The sequence below is a fragment of the Chlamydotis macqueenii genome, chromosome W (assembly GCF_036417535.1).
Source record: "Chlamydotis macqueenii isolate bChlMac1 chromosome W, bChlMac1.mat, whole genome shotgun sequence".
NCBI classification, from domain to species: Eukaryota; Metazoa; Chordata; class Aves; order Otidiformes; family Otididae; genus Chlamydotis; species Chlamydotis macqueenii.
In genome coordinates this window covers 42,280,135-42,304,948 of record NC_141592.1, presented here as the reverse complement: position 1 = coordinate 42,304,948, position 24,814 = coordinate 42,280,135, and the positions used below count along the sequence as shown (strand labels likewise).

Genomic DNA, 24,814 nt, shown 5'->3' with positions numbered 1-24,814 from the left:
CTTCTATTAGGATGAACCTTAGAGAAAATAATTTCTCCTCCTCCCCAGTCGTTGTCCCACAGCATGATAGAGAATTACTATAAACTTTCTCAAACACTGGAGATAAAAAAGAGAAATCTCTCTGGTTTCACAGAAATGAAGATTGGCAAAGTTCTCAGTTAAATTGCTTTGCCAGTGAGCTATTTAATCAAACTACACTCCTACTTTGCAGGTAGTATGATCATTTTCAGATAAAAGATAAAGTAATTTTGTTGCAGTTCTCTTTTTACATGCAGTTATTCCAAAACCAAATGAGTTTATAAAAATAATAATAATTTTTTAAAACTCAGTTTACAGAAGTCTACAGAACCTAAGTCTCTAGGTGTTCCTCTTCAAAAGGTCACATTTTTATCAATATTGGAACACTTTCTGTTTAACGAGTGGCCTCAATGGCAGTGTTCTGTACATACCTATCAGATTTAATCCAAGAGATAACTGCAGGGACAAAGTACATGAGGTAACTTGCTAATAGATTGTAAAAAAAACAACTCACAACAGGAGTGGAAAAAAAAAGGTAGGTTTAGATTTCTTTTCCCTGCTATATTAGGTTGACACACATTTATATAATTGTGCCAGACCAAAAAAATAGTGTCTACTTACCCAGATATGCAGTTGCACTATATGCCATTGAAAATACAAAATCCAATAATCTTTATGAAGTTTTCTGCTTAGTGAATATCTCTGTCCAAGTACGTTTCCCCTCCTGCAGCCAGCATCTAATAGCCAGACAAAGAATAAAACAACGTTTAATACTTCTGCTTCTCTTAGTGCCTTGATATCTCTGAAGTTGTTTCTTTGTGACTTTCAGTCAGTTTGCTTTGCCCTTGCTACTTGAGGCAAATGAAAAAAGAAGAGAATTTGAGAGCACAGTTAATTACTAAAGATGGTTCACAGCTCTTGCAGCAAATAGTGTTATTTCCCTGTAAGTATGTGTATGCATATACACATATATTTATGCAATGAACTACATACACACATATTTTGATTTAATACAGGCACACTTGCTGGGCCCTGCCTTGTTAACTGCAATGGAATGTCTTAAGCCTCACAAGTTGTTGTTTAGTACTCAACATGTGTTCAACTTTATCTGCTAAGTCCAAGAGGATACCTTTCACTAGTCTGCACTGTTTAAGCGCTTGTGCAGGAAAGACTACAAATTCTAGGAAGGTTTTTGGTTTTAATCTTTTTTTTTTTTTGGTGGGGGGGGTGTGTTTTTTTAAATATCCTTGATTAATAAAAATACCCACCTCCATCCAAAAGCAGCTAACTTCCTCAATTTGAATAGTAACAGCAACATTCCCAGAACTCAATCATCTGAACAATTACTGAATTGACTCTCACTGTGAGCTAAGAAATCCTTTATTGGGAGAAGCATCATCAGCCATCTTTCAAAGAACACACAAGAATAATAAAAGATCTGGACAATGTCACTTAACCTTTTCTTCTTGATGTCTTTATTTAATTTTTTTAACAGATAAAGAAAATGGGTTGTTTTCATTGTCAAGAAAGAATTCCTGAGTTCAGAAAAGGATGTGCATTCCTTCCCAGTTTCTGAAGTTACTTTCTTGAACAAGAATTTATTCAACATTGAGTTGCTCTTTAGTTTTCTGATATTGTTGCACAATGCCTAGAACATTTTTTGTTTGTTTGTTTCTGTCCCTGATGGAGTATTTCCTCACTTCAAGAGTACTCTTTTATCCGAGTAGATTGCTGAAGAGTAGACAGTGTAGATTAACTCTGCCTAGAGGATAGAAAGTTTGCACTGAGAGACCTTTTATAGAAGACAATTCATTGACTTCACATCAAGCACAGAAAGAGATAACATTTTTAGCATCACATCAGAGAATACTTCAATGACTATGCATAAATTCTTAACTACTAGGAAGACACAAAGCTACCATCTCTACTTTTGTTTCTTTTCCTGGGGTTGAAGTTTGCCAACATTACTGAAGTGTTATTTCAGATTTTTTACAACCTGTGAGTTTATGATATGTGAGTACAGACACTGATGCTTTATCTATAGTAGTCGCCTTACATTACTTTTTGCCACCAATATAGTAAGGCTACTTCGTTTTCCCACTGAGTATTCTTTTAACATCTTCTCACCACCACCATCACCTCCCAAATAATATTTACCATTGCCTTGTAAATGAGCCTGGTTTTGCAGTAGCAGCATGCCTTTCCTTCATCACCGAGAAGTTTTCTTCCTGGCTATCTTCTGCCAGGAAAAAAACAGTTGTTTTTAGAAAAACATCATACTGTTAAAGACTAAATGGATCAGACTTCAAGGAGTTATTAAGAAAGAGTGGCACTCCACCAGCTTGTCTTTGTACTATTTATGATTAGAACAATACATTCAGGCACCTAAGACTGATGCTCATCCTAGCTCCTGATCATAGCTTAACTCAAAGTAGGCAGTTGCCTAGATCAACATACTACTACTCACTTCTGGAGAACAGGAGTATTCTATATACCTTGCTCACCATATTCACTGCCCCCTGCCTTTATTGATACCACTGACAGAAGGATCAAGGTGTGCAGGAGGACGATGGCTGCTGTGTACAGGGGAAGGAAGGGGCCTTCTAGCAGCAGCAAGAAACAGCAACCTGATGGATAAACTAGTGGAACTTGGAAACACACTGGGGATGCATTAAAGGCAGATTTTTCTAAAGCTGCAAACTGCAAAAATCAGCATGTTTGAAAGAACCAAAATACATGAAAAGGCACTTAAACAAGTGCAAAGCTCTTAAATACCTTCTGCATGGGAGGAAAACTAGTGTTACTGATTCTATGATAAGATTTGCTTAGACTTATAACAGCTTACACCAACAACTGCATAGTACTCATCCACAACCTCACCTAAGACAAAATATATTGTGCAGAGTGAATAGGAAAGCCTAAATTTCACATCAGTAATAAGACTAAGCACCCTTACCTTGTTTGAAGAAACAGGCAGATGAATAATAGACAAGCAAGCCAAACCTTGCATTTCTTCCAATCATCTCACTTCCTAATATCATTTAGAAACAGCACAAACTGCTTAAGGCATGGCAAGGGCCACATCTTCCCAAATGCTTCCCATTTCAACGTGGGCTTGGAGTCAGCCACAGCTGTAGCAGAGGAAGATTGGGAAACAGGAAACATCTGGGAGCAATTGGGAAAGTAAAGAGACAGAGAACACAATGTGAAACAATGGAATGGCTAGAAAAGGGTCATCAGAGGTGGAGGGAAATTTGAACTCATAGGCTTTTATGTTTGAATAGCCACCATTCCTCATCCTCTGCACCAGACTTTCACAAAGAACTGCACATCACCGGGAGAAAGGGGCTGACTTGTTTGGCAGCTCATTCCAACTAGCAGTGCAACACAAGGGCAGATAGGAGAGGCAGAGCAGACAGCTAAGTTCAGTGGGGGCGAAGGCAAGTCATCACAGCTGGAGAAACACTTCTGCACAAAGAGAATCAGTGAGAGTTGGAAAATTAATCCCAGGCATGGACAGAGATGACAGATTTTGCATAGGCATAGTTTAGATAGCCAGCAGACACTTCTGAACTAAACATCTATCATCACCTGCAACTGCAGAGAGATGAATAATGATGTGATTCTTCCTAGTTCTTTGTTTCCTAATTAAGAGACTCTATACTTGATTCAATAAATCATCTATGTAACAGTTATCTTACTGAAAGCTCTGGACCAATTTTCCTCATCCAGCACCTCATCTTCTTCATGCTGTTTGTTACCAATTAAGAATAAATCTAAATAAACTCTAAAATTATGTGTACACTGCCTTTTAAGTATATTATGCCTACTGTGCATAACTATAAAGATCTCAAAATTCTGATGGTAATGTTCTACAGAAGACTTTTGAAGAACTCTTTAAAAAGGATCTTGCCATAATTCTCTCATCCTTGGAGTATTTTTTTCTCTTTTCAAATTATGGAAGCAATAGGAAAGAAACTTCAAAAGCTATTCAAAAAATTAATTTGTGCAACTTTTCCAAGAAAGTATCTGTTGCTTATTTATTACAAGATCTTGCTAGTTACTTTTGCTTATGCTATAAACAAACATTACTATGTTTTAACAGAGTTAAAACTGTGAAAGTGTCTCCTGTATCCTCCAGTTTAAGCCTTTTCCTTACTACTGCCCATCACCAGAATTCAAAGGTTTGGCTGGACCACCATTTCATATTAAGAGAATGAAACATGATAGTCTGTTTAAGGTATAAAAATTAACAACAAGATGATCAAAGTCTAAAGCTGCAGCATTCACATTTAACTATTCATACTCAACTGAAAAAGGTTTAGCAACTGATATTAAAGTAACCCTAAAGAAAACAGATCTACAGACTCGGGTGTTATCCAAACCATTTTTTAATGTAATCTGCATTTGAAGCCTAAAGATAAATATATTTGTTTGGGGTTTTTTTACATTATAATAGAAGCTAAATTAAAAAAAGAAAATACAGTATTTCAATACATGGAATTGATATATTTTAATTTATAATTGAAATATTTCAATTACATGAAATTTCTCTGCACAGGAAGTCTTTGTGATAGAATGGAACACAAATACAGTGTTAGTTAAAACCAAATGAACAATAACTTTTCATTCTGTTCACTGGGGGTTCAACAGTTACTTTCACATCCAAAGCAAAGAGATTTGAACAATGTAAAACAAACTATGTTTAAGTCCAGTATGTCTCCATCATATTTCTCAAAATTACTTTGAAACATTAAATACCACTTCATTGTAGTCTCAGAAATTAGCGTTAAGTCTTTGTACTTGCATTTGTCAATATTTTAACGTATAGCAAGCATTTCACTCTATAATTCAAAGCATGAGGAAGCTATTTCCAGAGTACTCGTATCCTGCTGCTATTAACTTGCAGTTGATGTAAAACTGAGAAGAGGTACATATCTTTCCTGTTAAGGTTTTTATCCTTTTTAATCCTTTAGTAAGAATTTTGCCATAGCATTCCATTCCTTCTGTAAGATAGTGTTTTATAAGTGAAAGAGTTTTATTCCAATTAGTTTCAAAACAGTTGTTAAAAGAGAACTTTTGGTATTTAGGTAATATGTAAAAATACCTCCTATCCAAGGACTGATGTGTACAGTATACATGGAAAAAAACAACCACACTGTTGCCTTGCACTTTTAAAAGTGCCTTTATACTGTGTGCTTAACAATCAGATCCTCAGAGACACTACAGACAGCTGTAATCTTGTTACTGACATAAGTGATATAAAAATAGGAATCTAATTTTACAATTTGTCAAGAATAGGGTTTTTTTGTGTTTGTTTGTTTGTTTTAAAAAACACAATACTTTTCATCTTCCTGGCTGAAGTATTTCAGTGGAAGCCCAAGAAGGCTAGAAGAAAGAATGCTTTGAGTATTTATTAAAAAAAAAAAGAAAAAAAAAATCAAACTTCAGAGGTCTCAACAAGCAAGGGAGTATCAGTATCCTTGTCTTTAAAAATACATATCTGCAAATTATTTAATTAACTTTTAAAATCTATTTCACCCCCACAAGACATACAATTTCTTCTTCAATGTTCTCAATATCTTTATGGGCTGGCAGCTCTGAAAAAGTACTTTTAATTAGAAAACAACAAATGGGAATATAAGAACAGAAAAAGAATGAGTTAATAATATGACAAAAAAAAGGATAACAGTTCTGTGTGTTCCAAACACTCTTTAGTTCCTTGTCCTTATTATAGTTTGTGTTCAGCTAGCAACACTACTGCATTTAGCATCAACGTGTTTCAGTAATCTTATTCCCATCTCTGCATGGGTAATAAGACTAAGAATTAAAACAAACAAAAAAAACCTGGTCTAGAAAGTTGGTATCTATACTTAAGTGGAGACATTCCTGGTTTGAATTAGGAGCTGAGGGGACAAAACTGTTACTATCCATTAGCACTGACCATAGTGGCACAGACATCTCAGGACCTACTGTTCTTATGCTCCTTCACGATCAGTAAATCCTTAACTAATCCACAACACATTACACAACATAGGCTCTGTACTGATTTCTTTTAAAATGAAGCAAAAATTAAATGAGGGTAACATACACATACAGGGTTAAACAGAAAGTGGAATTAAATGCATTAACTTATCTATCTGGTCACCTAAGCTTGAATATCTGACATCACCACAGTTAAGAATTCAGCAGAGAGCCTCATGACCTTGCAAAATTAAATTCTGAATATAGGTGATAATCTTTAGGACTGATGCGTATTGGTAGATATTTAGACAGAATTACATACAGTAAATCAGTACTTCCTAAATTAAAAACAAACAGAAAACCCCAACACCCAAGTAGCTAACAATAAGCCCTATGAGGCCTGGCAATTTTCACTAGATTTACACATATCAGATAGCGATATGCTTTCTCTTCTGGGGTTTTTTCCATTCAAAACTTTGCTAACAATAGCAGCATATACTACCATAACTTTTTTGTTCTATTTCTGTACTAATAATCTCTAAGTAACTAATTTTAAATAGTATATTATACAGTTATAAAGACAAATTCAAATCGCAAACACTAAAGAGCAGTACAGATTCCAAAGTATAAAACAGTGATCTAAAAGTCCCTTTCTCTGTGACCTATAGAAAAAAGACAATTTTTTATTAATTGAAGTATAATGTGGATCATTTCTAGTGTGGTATGATTTGTTGATTACACCAACTTACAGGGTAGTAGAGAAGCATATCAAAAATAAGAAATATGAAAACAGACTACTTGTTCTCACAACTGACAATTTGAGTAGCATGTAGCTTAACCAATCAGAAAAAAAAAAAAAAAATCAGCCAATTTAATAGAAGTTTACTGCTGCACATTTGCAAGAGAAACAAATAGGATTTCCTTATAGTCAGAATTTCATACAATATAGCTATGTCATGGGACAAACAGGTGAAAGCTGTTTCAAAATAATAGTTTGAAAGTGGCAATATACAAACAGCACTACTTTCAACATATCTTTGTTTAAAAGCATCCCAATATTTTCCCCAAGAATGGCTAAGCTTGTTGGCTCCACACTGTACACTAAAGAGAAAACCTGAAACAGCCAAGAAGCAAGGATGAACTTTTTCTTTTTTATATATACTCTTTCATACTCAATACATTCTTCATGAGCTTAATTCACAAAAGAAAAATACTCCAATATCAAATTTTTAAAAATTCTCCTTAATATTTTATTCCTTTATCTATTTAATTTGGTTTTTAAATATCTCTATCATCAATAAAAGCCTAAATCAACTTGTTGAGTTTCTGGAGTGAGAAACCCATTTACTGCCCATCACTGAAATGAAACATCAAGTTAACAATATCCAATATGCTAGAATACTAAATTTGCAGGTAAACTGTTTTCTACTCGACACAAATTAAACTTAGACATTTGCAGGGCTAATGTGCTATAACAAATTCTACATATTATCAACAGTAAAGTGCTGAATTATATTAAATACCTGAATCTCTCTCTCCTTTGTGAAATTCTTTTATAGATTTCTTATCAAGTCAAGAGAGCCCTTTTGTTGTAAAAGTTAAGCTATTATGCAAATATTATAAAAATAGGTAAATTAAATTAGGAGCTATATATACACAACAGAACTTCTGCTTTTTCTTTAAGTACAGCTGACATAATAGAGTTTGAAAAAACATGCATTTGTAAAGATATTTAAAATGAAGAAGAGGAGAGACTGCTATAGAACTTTTATTACTCTGACATGCAGCCATTTACTATGTTATAATGATACTAGATGATGTCTATATTTCTTGACTGATAAGCATCGCACCACCAATGTGCTTTAGTTTCTTTTGTAGCTAAAGAAGTTGATTTGTAAATTTAAACCATGGCATACATTTCATCTGTTTCTCATTAGAGTGTATCATTAACTTTGAGGTTCAACTTTGAACAAACTTTACATCTAGTCACATAACCAACACAAGCAAGACATTAGTGCAAAAGGGAAGCTGCCAGTTGTACATGATGAGGACTCTTCCTCTGACTGCATGATGTGAGAGAACAACTATCAGATTAAAAGTTCAAGTGGATTACTGCAAAAACAAGAGAGATTTTCTTCTCCCAAATTTAGCACAGATTTCCAGGGGATCAAGAGGAAAGCAACCTCAGTTACAGCTAGAATAAAAAAATTAAACTCCTGTTCAGAAAGGTACCTGAATATGTAGCTCCAAAAATTGTCATGCTATGAAGGCAGCATTCTCAAAAAGAGCTCCAAACAAAAATATCTATTTTGATTTGCAGTTAAGTTAAAATTGGCCAACTGCTGCACAGAAATATGTTCACACACAACAGTCACATTTAAGTCAGTACATAGAGAAAATAAAAAGCACTTATGGTAGTTGCAAATCTTAACAAGTCTATTCAACTTGCACAGTTTGACAAGTCCACAGAAAAACAAGAAAGTAAGAGAAGTGCTCAAGCAAAACCAAAAAACATGACCATTCAACTGTATAAAATCCACACAACAGTTGTAGTAAAAAGACATCATTGGAAAATATTCAACTCAGTCCTAAACGCCCAAGAGGCAAATAAGACCAGAACAGACAAGCCTTTGGCAAACAATTTTAAGAGTCTAAATATGGCATTATATTTCTAAGTAATCCACAAAATATATATGGCATATTCATATATTGGTTAACCAACTCTGCAGATGTGATACTAACAATGCTTTAGCGAATGAGAGCAAGATGGAGCAAACTAAGGAAATACTGGTATATCACAACAGTGCTCAAGCAAAACATTGTCATGCTTCAACAACAGCACTCTGGGACTGCACACTTATCTATGGAGCAAAATAAATTTCTCTAGTTTTTCAGGGATGTGCCCTGCATAGCATATGTTATGATTCACTATAACACGAGCAGCAAGACACTGCAACGTAGTATGATTTATAGGCTGGATTAAGTTTTTTGCTATTTTCTTCTCATCCAGCAAATCACTGGCAGTTTGTTTATGCGAGTTTGTGGCATCAAAGTGTGAACCTGACTTGATAAGAAAATTCATGATGCCTGGATGGTTGTTGAGTGCAGCAATATGTAAAGGACTGTTGTTATCACAGTCTCTGACATTTATATTAGCACCACATTCCACCAGGATAGTAGTAACTTGTAGAGAGGGGAATTTACAAACTGGGTAGCGACCCACACATGTAGTATTCTTGTCAACAGCAAGGTGAAGTGGACTGAAGTTATTCTTCCCTCTAGGCTGAAGCTTAAGAAACTTGTAAATAGTCTGTTTCTTAAAATGCTCCTGTTCTGAGCTGCAAGGTACTTTTTCCAACAAGCAAATTAAATGCAAAATGATAGAAAGGGCTTTGTTCAGCTGTATTGGATCAGGAGACCACTGGATTTGTTTCATGGCCCGCTCTATTTCGAGAACACTTTTGCACAGTATACCCATAAGATCATCAAATGTAACAGTAGTGCCTAGCAGGCCTTTTGCCCTGTCCTGCAGCATGAAGGAGAAGAGTTCAGCAAATGACAGTAAACTGCTAGCTGTCATAGGGCTCAGTGGATCTAGATTGCTCTGCTGCACGTCCAAAGCATATTTCCATAAGTTGATGCATCGCTTAAAGTTTCCAGAGTCTGCATAGACAGCACCTCTATATCTAATATAGTAGGATGTATCTGGGTGAGAAGGACCAAGAATACGTTCTCTAATTAATAGTGCTTGCATTCTCATCTCATCGGGGTCTGCAATAAGATTTTCTAGCTCTTCTGAGCTGTTTACCTCTTTAGCATAATTATAGGCCATAATTAGTGTTTGTGACATGGGTTTGTTCAGGATACTAGTCCTATCACTGTATCTCATTTCCATAGCCCGCTTCCAGTATTTCAAAGCGCCAAGCAGATCTCTCTTTTTGTCCACAAATGTTGCTCCTAGAAGTTCCAGAGCATTTATACATTCTATCTTACTGATCTGTTCATGTTGGGTCAGAAAGTCCACGATATTTGTGTGGCCTGTCACACTGGCTGACAGAAGGGGAGTCATTCCATAGCCATCCATTTCCATCTTAGCACAATGCTTGAGAAGCATCTTCATGATCTCTAAACTTCCAGATTCTGCACAGTCATGTAATGCAGTATTTCCTAGCAAAATAAGAAAAACGATTACATAAATCATAATCAAACTGTAGTCCACATATCACCACACAAATAGTTAAAAAAATAAAATCTGTTTTGACATCTACAGACTATGAAAGGCTTAAATGACAAGTTAAAACATTCAAGATCTGATTAAAACATCAAGGCTACCAGGCAGTTATACAAATCAACATTATTACCCAAAAGAATTAAACAGATTTTAAGGACACTTATGCCTCATAATTCAAAACTTGAATCAGAATTCTCTACTGCATGAGCAATTTTATATCTGCTTTAAAGTAAAAAACAGAAATCTAAGCTTGCCATCTTAAGTGGTGTTCTGGTTTTGTTAGTGAGGGGGGGCCTAAGGTGGTAGCTTCTGTAGGAAGCTGCTAGAAGTCGCTCCCCTTTGTTCAGTGGACTCGGCCAGGCCTAGGGTGGACCCGCTGCTGGCCAAGGCCAAGCCAATTGGTAGCAGAATGTCCTGTGATAACGCCTCTGTGATAACGTATTTAAGTAGGGGAAAACAGGAAAAAAAGGAGGAGAAGATGTGAAGCAGCTGAGCAGGGGGCAGAGAGGGGGAGGTGTGAGCCTCATGGGCCTTGCAGGCCTTACCCTCTGGCCTCCTGCCAGGCAGCCGACTGGGCCCAACTCAGCCCAGCCTGGCTGCAAGGAGTGGAGAGGAGATGAGAAGTGAATAAGATGTAAAAAGGATCCTGAGAGGCGTCTGCCAGCCTGTTGTGAGGAACGGCTGCAGACGCCAAGGTCAGTGAAGAAGGAGGGGGAGGAGTAATATGGCTCCTGGCCAAGATTCCTCTGCAACTCGTGGTGAAGACCATGGTGGAGCAGGTTGTCCCCCTGCAGCCCATGGAGGTCCACGGAGGGGCAGAGATCCACCTGCAGCCCGTGGAGGACCCCACGCCAGAGCAGGTGGAGGCCCGAAGGAGGCTGTGGCCTGTGGAGGGCCCGCTGGGACAGCTGTTCTAGAGGGACTGCACCCCGTGGAAGAGATGACCCATGCCGGAGCAGTTTCACGAAGGACTGTGGCCCGTGGGAGGGACCCCACGCTGGAGCAGAGGAGGAATGCGAGTTCTTCCCCCAACGATGATACAGCGGCGTAAAACAACGTGTGATGAACTGACCACGACCCCCATTCCCTCTTCCCCCCACCCCGTGCCGCTCGGGAGGGGAAGGTAGTAGAGATAATGTTAAGCTTGGGAAGAGGGAGGGGTGGGGGGAGGTTATCTTGTTCCCTGTCTCATTCTCCTGCTAATTTTAGAAATAAATGAATAGTTTTCCCCAGGTTGAGTCTGTTTTGCCCGTGACGGTAACTTTAAGGATTTCTCCCTGTCCTTATCTCAAACCTTGAGCTGTTTTTTCTTGTATCATCTCCTCCAATTCTCTCGGAGGGTGGGGGGAGTGAGAGACAGACTGCGTAGTCTGGTCCTGATCGGGGCTGAACTACGACAAGTGGTTATATTTTCCCTTCTTCCCTTGTCAAATTTCCTTCCCTCCTCCCTATCTCCATCCACAATTAAAAAATAATAATAACTGTATAAAAAATTATCTCAGCTAAGGCCTCAGAGACTGCCAGAATATTCTGAGGGACCTGCTTATTTTGTCAAGCCTATGCATACACATAAATAAACTATTCTTAGTACTTCATTAGGTCTTTATCCTGAAGTCCCACCCCTCTGCTCAGGATTCCCAAAAGCCACCAAAAAAAAAAAAAAAAAAAAAAAAAACCACCAAAACAAAACAAAAAAAACAAACCAAAACCCTAAAAAACTTGCCATGCAAAAAAACAACCAAACACCAAAAAACAAACAAACAATGACTTCAATGCAAAATATGCAGCCATTTGTCTTATAAGTCTTATCACTTACATTACGATTATTTCTCATTAAGAGAACATGCAATGTCATGCTAAAGGCATTCAAGGTGGCACTTGCGCTATGTGGAGAAATTTCCAGCAAGCACTAGTGCCACCTGACTGAAAAACATACTTGCAGCAAATTAAAAAGAGCGAGCATTGGACACCACAGTTAAATATTTAACTACAATGCTTCAAGTAGAAGAAAGTTTTGCTTAATATCATATATGAGTGTTTCACTGGGGGAAACAGGAAGATGGATGACCAATAACTCCCCCCCCCCCCCCCCCCCCAACATAATAAAGCCTCTTGCGTGGTTGCTTTTAAAACTACACAATTTAAATCTAGCTTCTTTTTCATATATACTACAGATTCAGGCATACCAACTTATCAGCCTTCTGCTACATTAACATGAAAATAATTAACAGCACACCCATGTAAGAATCCCACCCCACCAACCCCCCCAATTAAGATGTCTTATACCACTAGCCTTGCAAATTCTGGTTTACTGGCCATCAGATCATCAGTATCTGTTTCACCACCAGCAAGTTTCCACATTCTCAAGTGAGACCTCCTTTTCCAAGGATTCTGTACATTCATAGTCATCTGATTTGTCTTTTTAAAAGTTCAGAGAGAAAGTTTCCTAAAACTTCCTCATTTGCATTTTTGGCAGGCTTTTTTTCTATGCCAACAAGACACTGATTTGCAGTGGGCTTTGCTGTTGTATTTCTAGATCTATAACAGAACTGAAGCAGGTAGGGAAACAAAGCAGTAGTCTTAAAATCTTCAGCTGATGTTTGGAAAAAGTGCATTTTTGTAGGTATACAGCCTCCTGATCTCAAAAGCTTAGATTTACCTTTGTACATTTTCTTAATGTACTCCCTCCCCCCCCCAGGCTCTGATCTCTAGAATGTGCAGTTCATTCTTTATATTAGAGTGTTTAGTCAGTAAAACTCAAATCAGTCCCTAAAGCATGCCTGAGATTTGTCTTAAAAGCTGAACATGGCATTGAAATAAACTGAAAATAAGATGGAGGTAAAGACTTTCCATTAACAAATTCTTTCTGCCCAGAATATATTGTTCATACTGTCTTAAATAAGTTAAATTCAAATGTACAGACATTTGAAGTTGGTACATGTATATATCTATCTACAAGAAAAAAAAAACAACTCATATTTGTTAAATACATTACAGAAATATAAGATTTTGTTCCTCATTCTCATTCCAGTTACAAGAATCTGAATTAAGTTTATGTAAAAAAATCTTGGTAAATCTAGCTTTTGACTTGACAGAATTCTTATTTCCTTTTTAATGAGAAACTTGGTAAGGGGATATGAAGTTTGAAGGAGAAAAAAAAAAAAAAAAAAGCAAAATTCAGAAATATCTGGTGAAACCATGATGAATGTCCTAAATTCAATACCTACTTGTCACCAGCAAAGCCAGATGCTTTAGATCCACAATGCAAACCTCTATCCTATCTTTTGAGTTAGATTATCAAGTAGTAGCTTGCTTTTACCTTCTGTAGATAAACCACTAGGATGAGAACAAGCATATCCAAGAGTTTTGTGAGTTTTAGTATACATCAGAAGGATGCAGAAACTCAAGGTCTATCTAGATGAAAGTGTTCTAATGGGCACATAATATTTTGCCTCTGTTCCCCTGCTAGTATTCCAACCATCCCCTCCTCACTTTCTCTTCTGATCTTTCACTTCCTGAAACTTTGCATGTAAATTAATCTGCTGCCTCTTCCTCAAACTTGCTCATGGACCAGAGGAAGAATTGGCAGCACATTTCAAGACTTGCTTATCACTCTCAATTCCAGTAACCAGAAAGACAGTGGTAAGGAAGAACAGTAGTTATTCAAGGCAAACCTAGTCTCAATCCAAGCACACTAGATAATAAGAATTTCGCTACCACACCAATCAAATTCATACCAAAGGCGTGCAAAAAGCTATTTTCAAAAGATTATTACTAAAGGTTAACAGGTTTTTACAATTATAGTAGAACAGGAGCTGTGATCACATTTTGTCCCCTCAAACAATTTTTTAAGTGCAAGTTCAAAACATTAAAAAAACCCAACTCACAAAAAAAAAAATCCAAACCAAAAACCAACCTACAAAAAAAACCCAAAAACCAAAAAACCAACTAAAAAAAACCATTAGATTGTTTATTAACATACAGTGAGCTTAACTTGCTAAATGTTCCTTTTTCCAATACATTTCCGAATAGTAGCCAAGTATTTTACCATCACTTACAAAAAAAAAAAAAAAAAAAAAAAAAAAAAAAAGTAAGCTGAGGAAGACAGCGCCCAAAATCTGTTAGATCAAGACTCATGAAACTAAAACCAGGTCTTAATAGGAAGTGATTTTCCGTCTCAAATACCCTAGGCAATCTTTGTCACTAATGGAGCATTAAGTCATTGACAGGAGCTTCACTTATAAACTGGTCTGGTCACACTACAGTTTCTGCCAAGACCAATGAAATTTCCAGTCACAGGAACAGTTTGATTTGTCAACTGTAGTTTATTAACTATAATTCCTTCTTTCTTTATTATGGAAAACTGTTCATACCTCCAGACTGACAAGCATGAGATCTTTAAATTCCTAAGATGGAAAGAGATCCAAAGTAGACAAATACACAAAACCAGCTTGCCAATATACAGACACATTATAAAAGTAATCTTACTGTACTGGAGAAAGTCTAATTAAAATTTAACTATAGCTGTCAAACCAGAAGTAAATAGGTTGTTTAGGGTGTATTCAGGTACATACTACCTCACTCACAGCACAGCTTTGAAACACTAGAAAGGTCTTTTGGAGGGTGCCAATTCTAACGCCAATCCAGACATGGCCTGGGATGAAAGAGATTCAGAACTACAAGTGTTTGCACCAATGTATGTCAGAATCTTGTGTTAGCTGGGCAAATTTAACTTTAACATTTAAGTTTCAAAATATTAGTGTACATAGTTTAAGTCATATTTGAGGTGTTAGTTGATTTAAAAAATAAAAAACTCTCTCAAAAATGTTTAATTACAGAGCGTACTGTACTTGTTAAAATACTAGAGTCATCTTTAGGTCACAACTATTTAATCTTTACATATTATCATTCACAATCCTCTATTTTCTACCTTCAAGTCAATATTTTCAAGATATTTAAAAAGTCTTAACATAAAAGCATATTAAAAGACAAACAAATCAAAATGCACTAGTAACACTAAAGTTCTTATAATTGCTTCACAACCATTGATATACATCTTGCTAGCTTTGACTACAGAATCGATGGCAGCTATTCATATTACACACTGTAGATCCATCATCACATAATGTTGCCCTTTACACTCTTTTATCAGTTGCCAGACACATATGCTATAACACATTGATAGTGCAAAAATTTACACAAATTAAGCTTAGTCATTGTCTGCATAAATTCAAGTACAAACCAACAGTTTATATGTCATTAATTTACAATGCAACTATGCAGAACACGTGGAAATATTCCTACGCCACCAAGGATTTTCAGTACTCTCTCCACTTGGATCTCCTTGATTAAGAGACTTGCTTTCTTATTAGTATTATAATTATTTATTCAAACAATAGTTACTAACAGTATATCAGAAGTAGTGCAATTTTTTAGCTACTTATATTGTAGTAGGCCTTGGAGACCACAATTATTTCAAGCAATGCACAAACTACTAAATGAAAGCAATCACCACTAATTTTCAGTAGCTGCACCTCACTTCAGTTTGACTAGATGGAACAGCAAGAAGGAAATATTATAAGAATACAAGCTTCCATAAACTAAAAGTGGACATGAGCAGAGAGATGGATATAGAGCTGCCAACTTAAACAAAAAAACTCCACCACCCAACAAAACGCACACACATAAAACTAAACCTTAAGAAATAAGAATTCCAGCCATCTATCTAGCAATTATCAAGCATTACATTTGAGGAAGAATTTAAAAGGACATGGCAGTTAGACCTTGAGTTAGATATCAAGGCTATGTTACACATGTTACCCATAAATTCAACTGTTCAAATATAAGGATGGCAAATCAACTATTATCCACTTCAAAAATACTAGATTGTCTATAGTGACAGGAATAAACAGTGCCTGAACACTATCTATGCAATTCTGAGGTTAAGTCAAATCAATTTTTGTAATAAATCATTTCTTTAGTAAGAAATTAAAAATCAACATTATATCTACTGCTGTATTAAAGAAGAAATAGGCTGAAAAGAAGCAAATGTCCTTTGAAAATCATTCTCTTTGATAAGCAGCTAAGAGAAACATACAGAAATGTTGGTCAATTTTTTTAAGCATTCTTTAAGTTAAGTTTATTATTTTAAAGTAGACTTCATTAAATTTTCTTAATCCATTTCTAATTCTTAAGTGATCTGCTGGAATTTGATCATATGTAGAAGCTAGCTAATATTACAAAGCACAGGAAACTTCTAATTCTTGCACAAGAACAAAATTGGACTGGAAATATTATGCTTGTCATAGCACTTCTCTGCTAGAGAAGTAGGTACTGTTATATTGCATTGATAATACTGTTTTCTATCTATATAAAACTCTACTATTCATACTACCTAATATTGTTATCTAAAAACAACAGCAAAATGGAATAATCCAAATCTCAAAGACACATCAGGAAAAAAAAAAAAAGTTAAACTGATGTCATAGTTTCATTCTTTCATTATAGTCCTACTTTAACAGGGGCAGTATGAACATTACACAAATGCTTCATGTATCACAGAACTAAATCTGTAAATATCCAGTGTCACTGGAAAAAGCAAAGCAGCAGCTCATCTAGGGAGGTTCACATTTATAATGAGGTCGTGTGCCTTTATGTCAGAAGCAAATTATTCCCAAAAGAGGCTTGTAGCTTTTGACATGGGGAGGAAAGTGAAGCAGTGACACAAAGTGATTTGGCTTGATTTGCAACCAATATTAAATATATCCACTTTCTAAAATTTACAAAATGCTTAATCAAATTTCTGGATAGCAAAACCTTTTAAATTTAAAATCTGATTTTTAAAATATGGTAGCAGTACGATATCATACCAAAGATTTCTTCCTGAAAATATGTACTCAGCTGCTGAACTTTATACACTGGCCAATCCTTCAAAATAAATAATTTTTTCTTCATATGTTCAAAATAAACCATATGTATATATTTTTGCAGGCTCACAGATGAAATTAACCACCTTCATAAAGTGAAGTTGTTCATAAACCACTGGTTTTTTTCCTTTTTTTCTTTTTTTTTTTGAAGCAGAGCACTTGAAGGAAATAAGTCCTCTAGTAGTTTTACTAATTTCTGAAAAAAAAAAATAAAATAAAAAAATATATATATAGATACATACATACAAATATAGGCAGCGCAAAAGAAAACTGTTTTACATCTCTGCACTTAGTACACATGACAAAGAAAAATTAAAGGTATGCCTTCCTTGTAAAAATAAATTCGGGTAAAATTGCAAAGAACTGTTAACCTCAACAAGTTGTTCTATGTTCTGTAATGGAATAATCATAGAATCATAGAATGGTTAGAGTTGGAAGGGACCTTTAAAGGTCATCTAGTCCAACCCCCCTGCAAGGAGAAGGGACATCCCTGACTAGATCAGGTTGCTCAGAGCCTCATCCAACCTGGCCTTGAATGTTTCCAGGGATGGGGCATCCACCACCTCTCTGGGCAACCTGTTCCAGTGTTCTACCACTCTCAGTGTAAAACATTTTTTCCTAATATCCAATCTAAATCTACCTCCCTCTATTTTGAAACCATTATCCCTAGTCCTGTCACAGCAGGCCCTACTAAACAGCCTCTCCCCATCTTTCCTGTAGGCCCCCTTTGAGGTATTGGAAGGCTGCTCTAAGGTCTCCCTGGAGCCTCCTCTTCTCCAGGCTGAACAGCCCCAACTCTCTCAGCCTGTCCTCATAAGAGAGGTGCTCCAGCCCTCTGATCATCTTCGTGGCCCTCCTCTGGACCTTCTCCAACTGGTCCATGTCCTTATGTTGGGGGCTCCAGAACTGGACACAGTACTCCAGGTGGGGTCTCACCAGGGCAGAGTAGAGGGGCAGAATCCCCTCCCTGGACCTGCTGGCCACACTCCTCTTGATGCAGCCCAGGATGCAGTTGGCCTTCTGGGCTACAGGGGCGCATTGCCTGCTCATGTTGAGCTTCTCATCCACCATCACTCCCAAGTTCCTCTCCTCAGGGCTGGAGTTCCTTTGGTCACAAAAGTACTTACTGATAAAACTCATATTATCAAGATTAATAATACAAAGTGGCAATAATGTATAAAGTGTTGTGAATCATTTAACTTCAACAGGAACTATTTTTTGCATCTGAAATTCAATAATTTATTCCTTTAAACTGTACCTTTTTTGTTATTTTATTTATAGACATTCATACTTGTCCTGGCTTTGGCAGGGATGGAGTTAATTTTTCCTCTCAGTAGCTGGTATGTTTTGGATTTTGTGTGTGAAGAATGTTCATAAACATACCAGCTACTGAGAGGAAAAATTAACTCCATCCCTGCCAAAACCAGGACAATACTGAAGCTCAGTTTCACATAGCATCACACATAAAATATCTACAAATTGCAATGCAGAGCATTATGTAATATCATCCAAAAAAGGAAAAGAAAAAAAGACAACCAAAAAAACCTCAGTCAAAAAAACCAGACACATAACACTTTTTAAACAAGGTCTTTATTCACAAGGGAAAAAAAAAAAAAAAAGTGTGTTCGGAATTTAATTTTTTTTTCTTTTTTTTTTTTTAAATTAATCTTGGCAAGCAGACAAGACAAAAAACTCAGAAGAGAACAAACCTGTCAGATTCCTTGATGTTTACTGCAAGTAAAAATTAATTATTTTTCATCTATACTAAACCACACTGGTCATATAGCAAAGAGTGTGCATCCATATAATCTCCCTACTTCTGGATCTGCCAAATCTGTAAAAAAAAAAAAAAAAAAAAAAAAAAAATCCCCCTGAGTAGGTTTGAGTGTTATGCTTTTCAATCAACATAAATGCTAATACTGAAATAGTGCTAATCCTTAACAAAGTAGTACTATATGTATAGTCTTGATAAGGCACTCATAGAGACTGAGGTCTGTATACTTCTAAACTTTCCAAAATGGGCAAGTAAAATAAATTAACAAGTCTCATCCTCCACATTATTTTACAAAACCATTATAATCAAATACTGCACCATAGATAATGGTATTTAAAAACAAGACTTCAAATCATAGCATTACTTTGCATTTTCAAAATAGATGATTTCCTCTAACTTTCATGGTAGTATGGAGTATGATAGACAACGAAAGATAGGGTTTCCAACCAAATGTTCCTGTGCAGATATCAAGAGATACCTAAATGAATGCCTAATCCAGCATTTCTTAAATTTTCTAATACTTAGAAGGGGGAAAAAAATTAGTCTTTTGGCTAGCAGATGTGTCTGTTAACAACTGAAGGGAGACAGAGGTAGTAAAGACCATCAGTGAAACCCAGGAATATCATCTTGATGAGAAAGAGACCACATTCCAAGCAACTGAGCAATGGAAAGAGTTACAATTCACATTCAGAAAAAAAAAAAAAAAAAAAAAAAAAAAAATTGCCTTTCAAGTAATTATTTAAAAAAAAAAAAAAAAAAGTGTCCTTATTCCCTGCACCATTACGTACACACCATCCTGGCTATCAGAGCTTGTGTACTTTATCTACAGAGTTTAATTTCTTAATTGCAGAAAGGAAAGGAATGAACCTCCGTTATTAGAGCAGATCTGATGAAGAAGGGATAAATCATAATGCAAAGTGAGAAATTGCAATGCATGTTTTGATAAAGTGCAAGATCCAAATATTCTATCTGGAGTTAGACTAGAGGTGTAACATCCCTTTAAAATGATTTGCATGCAAGATAACTCTGTTGTGGAAATTTGTTGGAAATGGATTTTCTATTTAAAACTAACATAGCCCCAGCTAGATCACCAACAAAGCCCAAATCCATAATTTTGAGGCCTAAAGACTACTATCACTTGAATTACAAGAGCAAGCATCTCCCTCACCTCCACATACCACACAAACACTGACTAGCCAAAAGAAGACTGCACAGAAACACATCAGCAAAACACTGTTCAAGACTCCAGTCTATTAACACTGTAAGGGAGCACTATCCTTTAACTACAGATCATTGGCAGGATTCACAATGTAGCAGAACAGAAAACTGCATGTAGCTAAAATGCAGAATGTTCCTCCTGATCCAAGTACATGGGTAGGTGGTCTGTACCTCATTCAGAGGTAGTTAGTTAGGGTTAGTTCTAGGGTTCTTCCTCCTCATGAAAAAAACCTCAGGTTTCTGCTACTACAGTATTATCCATACTATTCCTTATTTTAAGAGCAAAATAAAAAAAAAACAAACTTTTTTATTTTTTTTTTTAAAAAAAAAAAACCCAAACTAACTAATTTGCTGTTTGAGACCTCTGTTTCATACCAGTGAAATATATCAAGCCCTGCTAGTTTTAACCCACAGCGTCTCAAACCAGGAGTAATGTACTGGAAAAGTCTCTGAAGTAGGAAAACAATGCTGAATTAACTCACATTGGAAGCATTGCTTTAGCTACCTTCTGCTTTTAGAAAAGTATTTAATTCTACAGACATCTTTTTTATTTTCCACAATTCTAAAAGAAAAAAATAAATAACAGTTTTCTTATCCTGTTTATCACTTTTCCTTACTTGCACTGTTCATGTGACAAAGTATTAAGAAAATTCTTTGTTTCCATTTCTGTGGCTCATCTGCTCTTCATAAAAGTTTGGGGAAACTGTAAGTCAGATCTGTAAAACAAAGACAACTAAACCCTCATATTTTAAATACAAAACTATTGACCATCTTTTGCAGTATAGCACTTGTCTAACCCCAAACATCTTGTACCTCCTCCTTCACCATCATTTCCTGTTAGATAGTGCTAGACCTATACCTTACTTCAGCGTAGTATCCTACCTGAATTAGACTCAGAAATCATATCCTAGCTGTTCTTTTGCACTTCCACAACTCTCCTTCCAAAAAACATCTGCATTCTGAATTTTAGTAGTCCAAAACACAGTTGCTGGATTATGTCTGTATTTTAGAAACAGGACTTAATTGTGTGTTTTTAAACTACTCTTTTATATCCCTGTCTCAATTGTCATCCTGGCTTTTAGATCTCTGAACTTACCTATTTTGTCATCTCCAAGTATTTTGATTTTTCCCTGGAACTGTCAACACTTGAAAACATATTTTCACATTTTTCCCAGCTCTAGAATTCTCCTCATTTTTTTTTTATGTGAATAAAGTCCTATCTTACAATAAGAAAATCTACTGGAAAAGCCTAAGGGATAGTTCGAATAATTTTACCCTCTCACTCTTTCCCTAGTTTAAAGAATACCTGGAAGAGACCCTCTAGTAATCTCCCATAACAGCATTTTTCTAAACACCGTAAAATTATATTAGTTTTGTTCTTATAAGAAGTTTTATATTTTAAAATGCAGCAAAATTGAGGGTAGCTAAAGCTTTTGCATCTTTCACAGAGCAGTAGGCTTCTCCATGAATGGGCCAGAAAGAGGTCTAGTTTAGATACAAGGATAGCAACAACTTTAACTACTCAAGCAGAGCACTCTAAATTCTCTTAATCTCCCTACCACAAGCACCCCTACTCTCTGTTAAGAGACTTATTAGACAACAAGACAGAGACTTTCAGGTGGAATATGACAACATAGAATGAATCCTACTGGAAATATTAATTTTGTAATTAATAGCTAGTGAGCATTCTTGCAAAACAAAGTCCAGAAGGTTAGTTGTTGAGCCTCAGCCATCGCAACATTCATACTGTTGTAATATTTAAGGTTACCGGTTTTGCTCAGTAGTTCAGCCTTTCCACAGTTGACTTTCAGTGTTTACAGCACTTACTTTCTCTCTTCCTTTAGCTTGTCACTTCTTATTTAATAACTTCAGAGACCAGACTGCTTCATTATGTCAAAAAGTATGCTCATGTCATATCAGATAGGAGCATTTGTTTCCAAACACAAAAAGGCAGTCCATACTTGAACAAGATATATGTACATGCATGCATTTGTACACACTATAGTCCAAAATAGAAAATGATTTTTTTATGAGCTAAAACATATCCAATCCAACATTTTTATTATTATTAAAAAATAAGAATCAGTTAATACCTTAGGAAGTTTTGCTCATGTGCCTAAGTTGTAAGCCACACAAACTGAAGGAAGCAGAGAGAGAGAGGAAGGAATTAAAATAATAATTAAAAAAAAACCCTGAGAGCAGTGAAAAAAATCCTCAGGAGTGCACAGCTGCCATTCAGTCATTTAAACAATAAGTAAAAATAAAATTAATGTACTAGTAAAGTGAATAATAAGGATGAGTAAATTAAAGCCTACTCCACCAATACAAAAAGTGAGGAATAAGAGATCCACAGATTTTTTTTTTTTTCCCTGTTACATCAGATATTTAGCAGCTCTGCTCTGTTCATACCTACCATATAAAGAGATAACTTTTAAACTAAAAATACTGTATATTCTATATTTAGCTTGTTATTCCAAGAATCCAGTCTAGAAACATTATACGTTTATCCTATCACAAGTCCATGATTCACATGCAACCTTCAATCCTAACAAAGATAGATTTATTTTGCTCTGTCCATCTCTATGACAAACTTTTAGCTTAGCTTTCCTTATATTAAACCCACGTAACTCCACGACTTGCAGAGAGACATATTTAACTGAACAGCTTTTCCGAAGAGATTACTCATATTTGGCATTTAACAATATTGTGCAGTAAGCTAGGCACTACAGGTTTTTCTGACAAAACATACTTTAAGCATATTATACTGTTAAAATTTTAATTAGCCAGAAAAGGGCAACTGAAGTATTATGCTACAAGAAGATTTATTAGCAGATTTATTATTAATAAACATATACAAAAAATAAGCTGCTGAGATACAATCCTGGCTTAATGAGCTAACAAGTTAACCATAACCTGCAATAATCAATATGCTTTTTAGGTCAATATCATATTCACATACACGTTTGAGATGTAACAAAAGACAGCAATTAGAATAAGAGGTCCACATAATTACGATCACAGCAAAAAGGACATAAGTCTTGACTTTGAACAATGTGTCAGGGTAACTGTAAACAGAGGCAAACAGATGTTCTTCGTGAACCACTGGAAGTCTTCCTGTTGTGGTCACAGTCACATGAAGCTTCATTTCCTTAATTCTAAAATACATTTTTGTTTACTAACATTGAAAAAAGCTCCAAAAGGATTCAAGAATTCGAGGGAGAGGAGGAGTAAAGAGCAAAGTAATTATTAATTTCCAATGTAGAAAAGAATTATTCTCTTTATGCATCTTTCCCTATTGTAGTCTTAGTGGCACAGGCGAATTTTATGTACGGCATATTTGGTTTGTTAAGAAACAGTATGAAAAACATCCTAAATTTTACACAATATATGCTCATATATTTATTACTACACAAACCTGCTACAAATAGGAGTTCTCAGCAAAAGTCAATTAGCTTTTTGCACATGCATAAATGAAAAGACTTTAGATTAAAATTTAGAGTTACATTTTATAGCTGGTATTAAATGAGTATGCTGAAAAAACTTGTAAAAACACATCTAAATACATCTCTTATTGGAAAAAATATTCATATGAGACTAGAGGAATATTTTTGTATGTCAGTCTCCTAAAGAACATATTAATATCTTCACCCCTATTTACTACAAGGAAAAATTAAACTATGAACTTACCTTTAACACTTTTTCTGTTAACATCAGCTCCTTTTTCAAGTAAATACCGAGCAATTTCTTTGTGGCCTTTGTAACACGAGATCATCAAGCAAGTATGCCCATGACGGTTTGATACTTCCAAGTCTGCTTTGTGCTCCACAAGATATTTTACTATCTCCAGGTGACCATCAAAACAGGCAGCTCTAAGTGGAGTTGAATTTGTTAGAGTTGTATTGTTGACAGATGCACCATGATCTAACAGACACTGAACCACCTTCAAGTGGCCAGCGGCTGATGCTGCCCATAATGGCGGAGCTCCCTCAATGGTTTCACCATCAAAATTAACTGAACCACCAATTTCTATAGAAGCAGAGCAATAGTCCAACAAGTATTCCACCATGTCAATGTGTCCATAACGGGCTGCCATCAAGAGTGGTGTGGCACCATTGGTTTTTTCCGACATTAGTAAGGCTACCTCTTCTCTGGTTTTGCTTGCCAGTAACTTGGAAAGGAGTTGCAGCTTGCCATCACGAGCTGCATTGAACACTGCTGTCTTTAGATCCATTTAGTCTGAGTCACAAACAAAAGCTTATTAAAAACACACAGCCCAAACAGAGCATCCTCAACTTTTTCTCAGATAAGGCAGATGGGACAACATGGAGACTCTGAATGAGGTCCTGACAAAGCACAGGCTGCACTTGATAACTCTGCAAAAGAAAAGAATTCTGAATGTTTTTACCTTCTATTTTTCAAGTAAGTATATACAACTACATTTTTCTAAAGCTATACTCAAACAAACCACTGGTTGTGGTGCATCAACATCTAGCTGCCTTCCATGGGATTTCCCTGGACTGTACAGTGCCCCTCAAAGAAAGATGTTGAGCAGGAACCTGATCCTAGCAGTGTGTTACCCATACCATTTGTAGGAAAACACTTTCCCCTCACAAAATAACAAACCGTACACTTCTATCAACTCCTGTTTTTAAGCACAGCCTAAGCAAAGAACCATCAGGCCCT

The 24,814-nt window shown here is 36.0% G+C and overlaps 1 protein-coding gene across 1 annotated transcript; it reads right to left on the bottom strand.

Moving 5' to 3' along the window:
- Positions 1-8,839: 8,839 nt before the first annotated feature.
- On the bottom strand, positions 8,840-24,362 carry LOC147596701 (protein fem-1 homolog C-like). Its single transcript, XM_086769741.1, has 2 exons — positions 23,819-24,362; positions 8,840-10,149 (listed from the first exon to the last, which is right to left on the bottom strand). The coding sequence occupies exons 1-2, from the start codon at positions 24,360-24,362 to the stop codon at positions 8,840-8,842; spliced, it is 1,854 nt and encodes a 617-aa protein (XP_086625867.1).
- Between the last annotated feature and the right edge of the window lie 452 nt (positions 24,363-24,814).

Excerpts from the sequence above, each read along its gene's own strand:
- LOC147596701 (XM_086769741.1), bottom strand. The coding sequence starts at position 24,362 with ATGGATCTAAAGACAGCAGTGTTCAATGCAGCTCGTGATGGCAAGCTG. Across the intron at positions 10,150-23,818 it reads TAACAGAAAAAGTGTTAAAG|GAAATACTGCATTACATGAC; the intron begins GTAAGTTCATAG and ends TTATTTTGCTAG.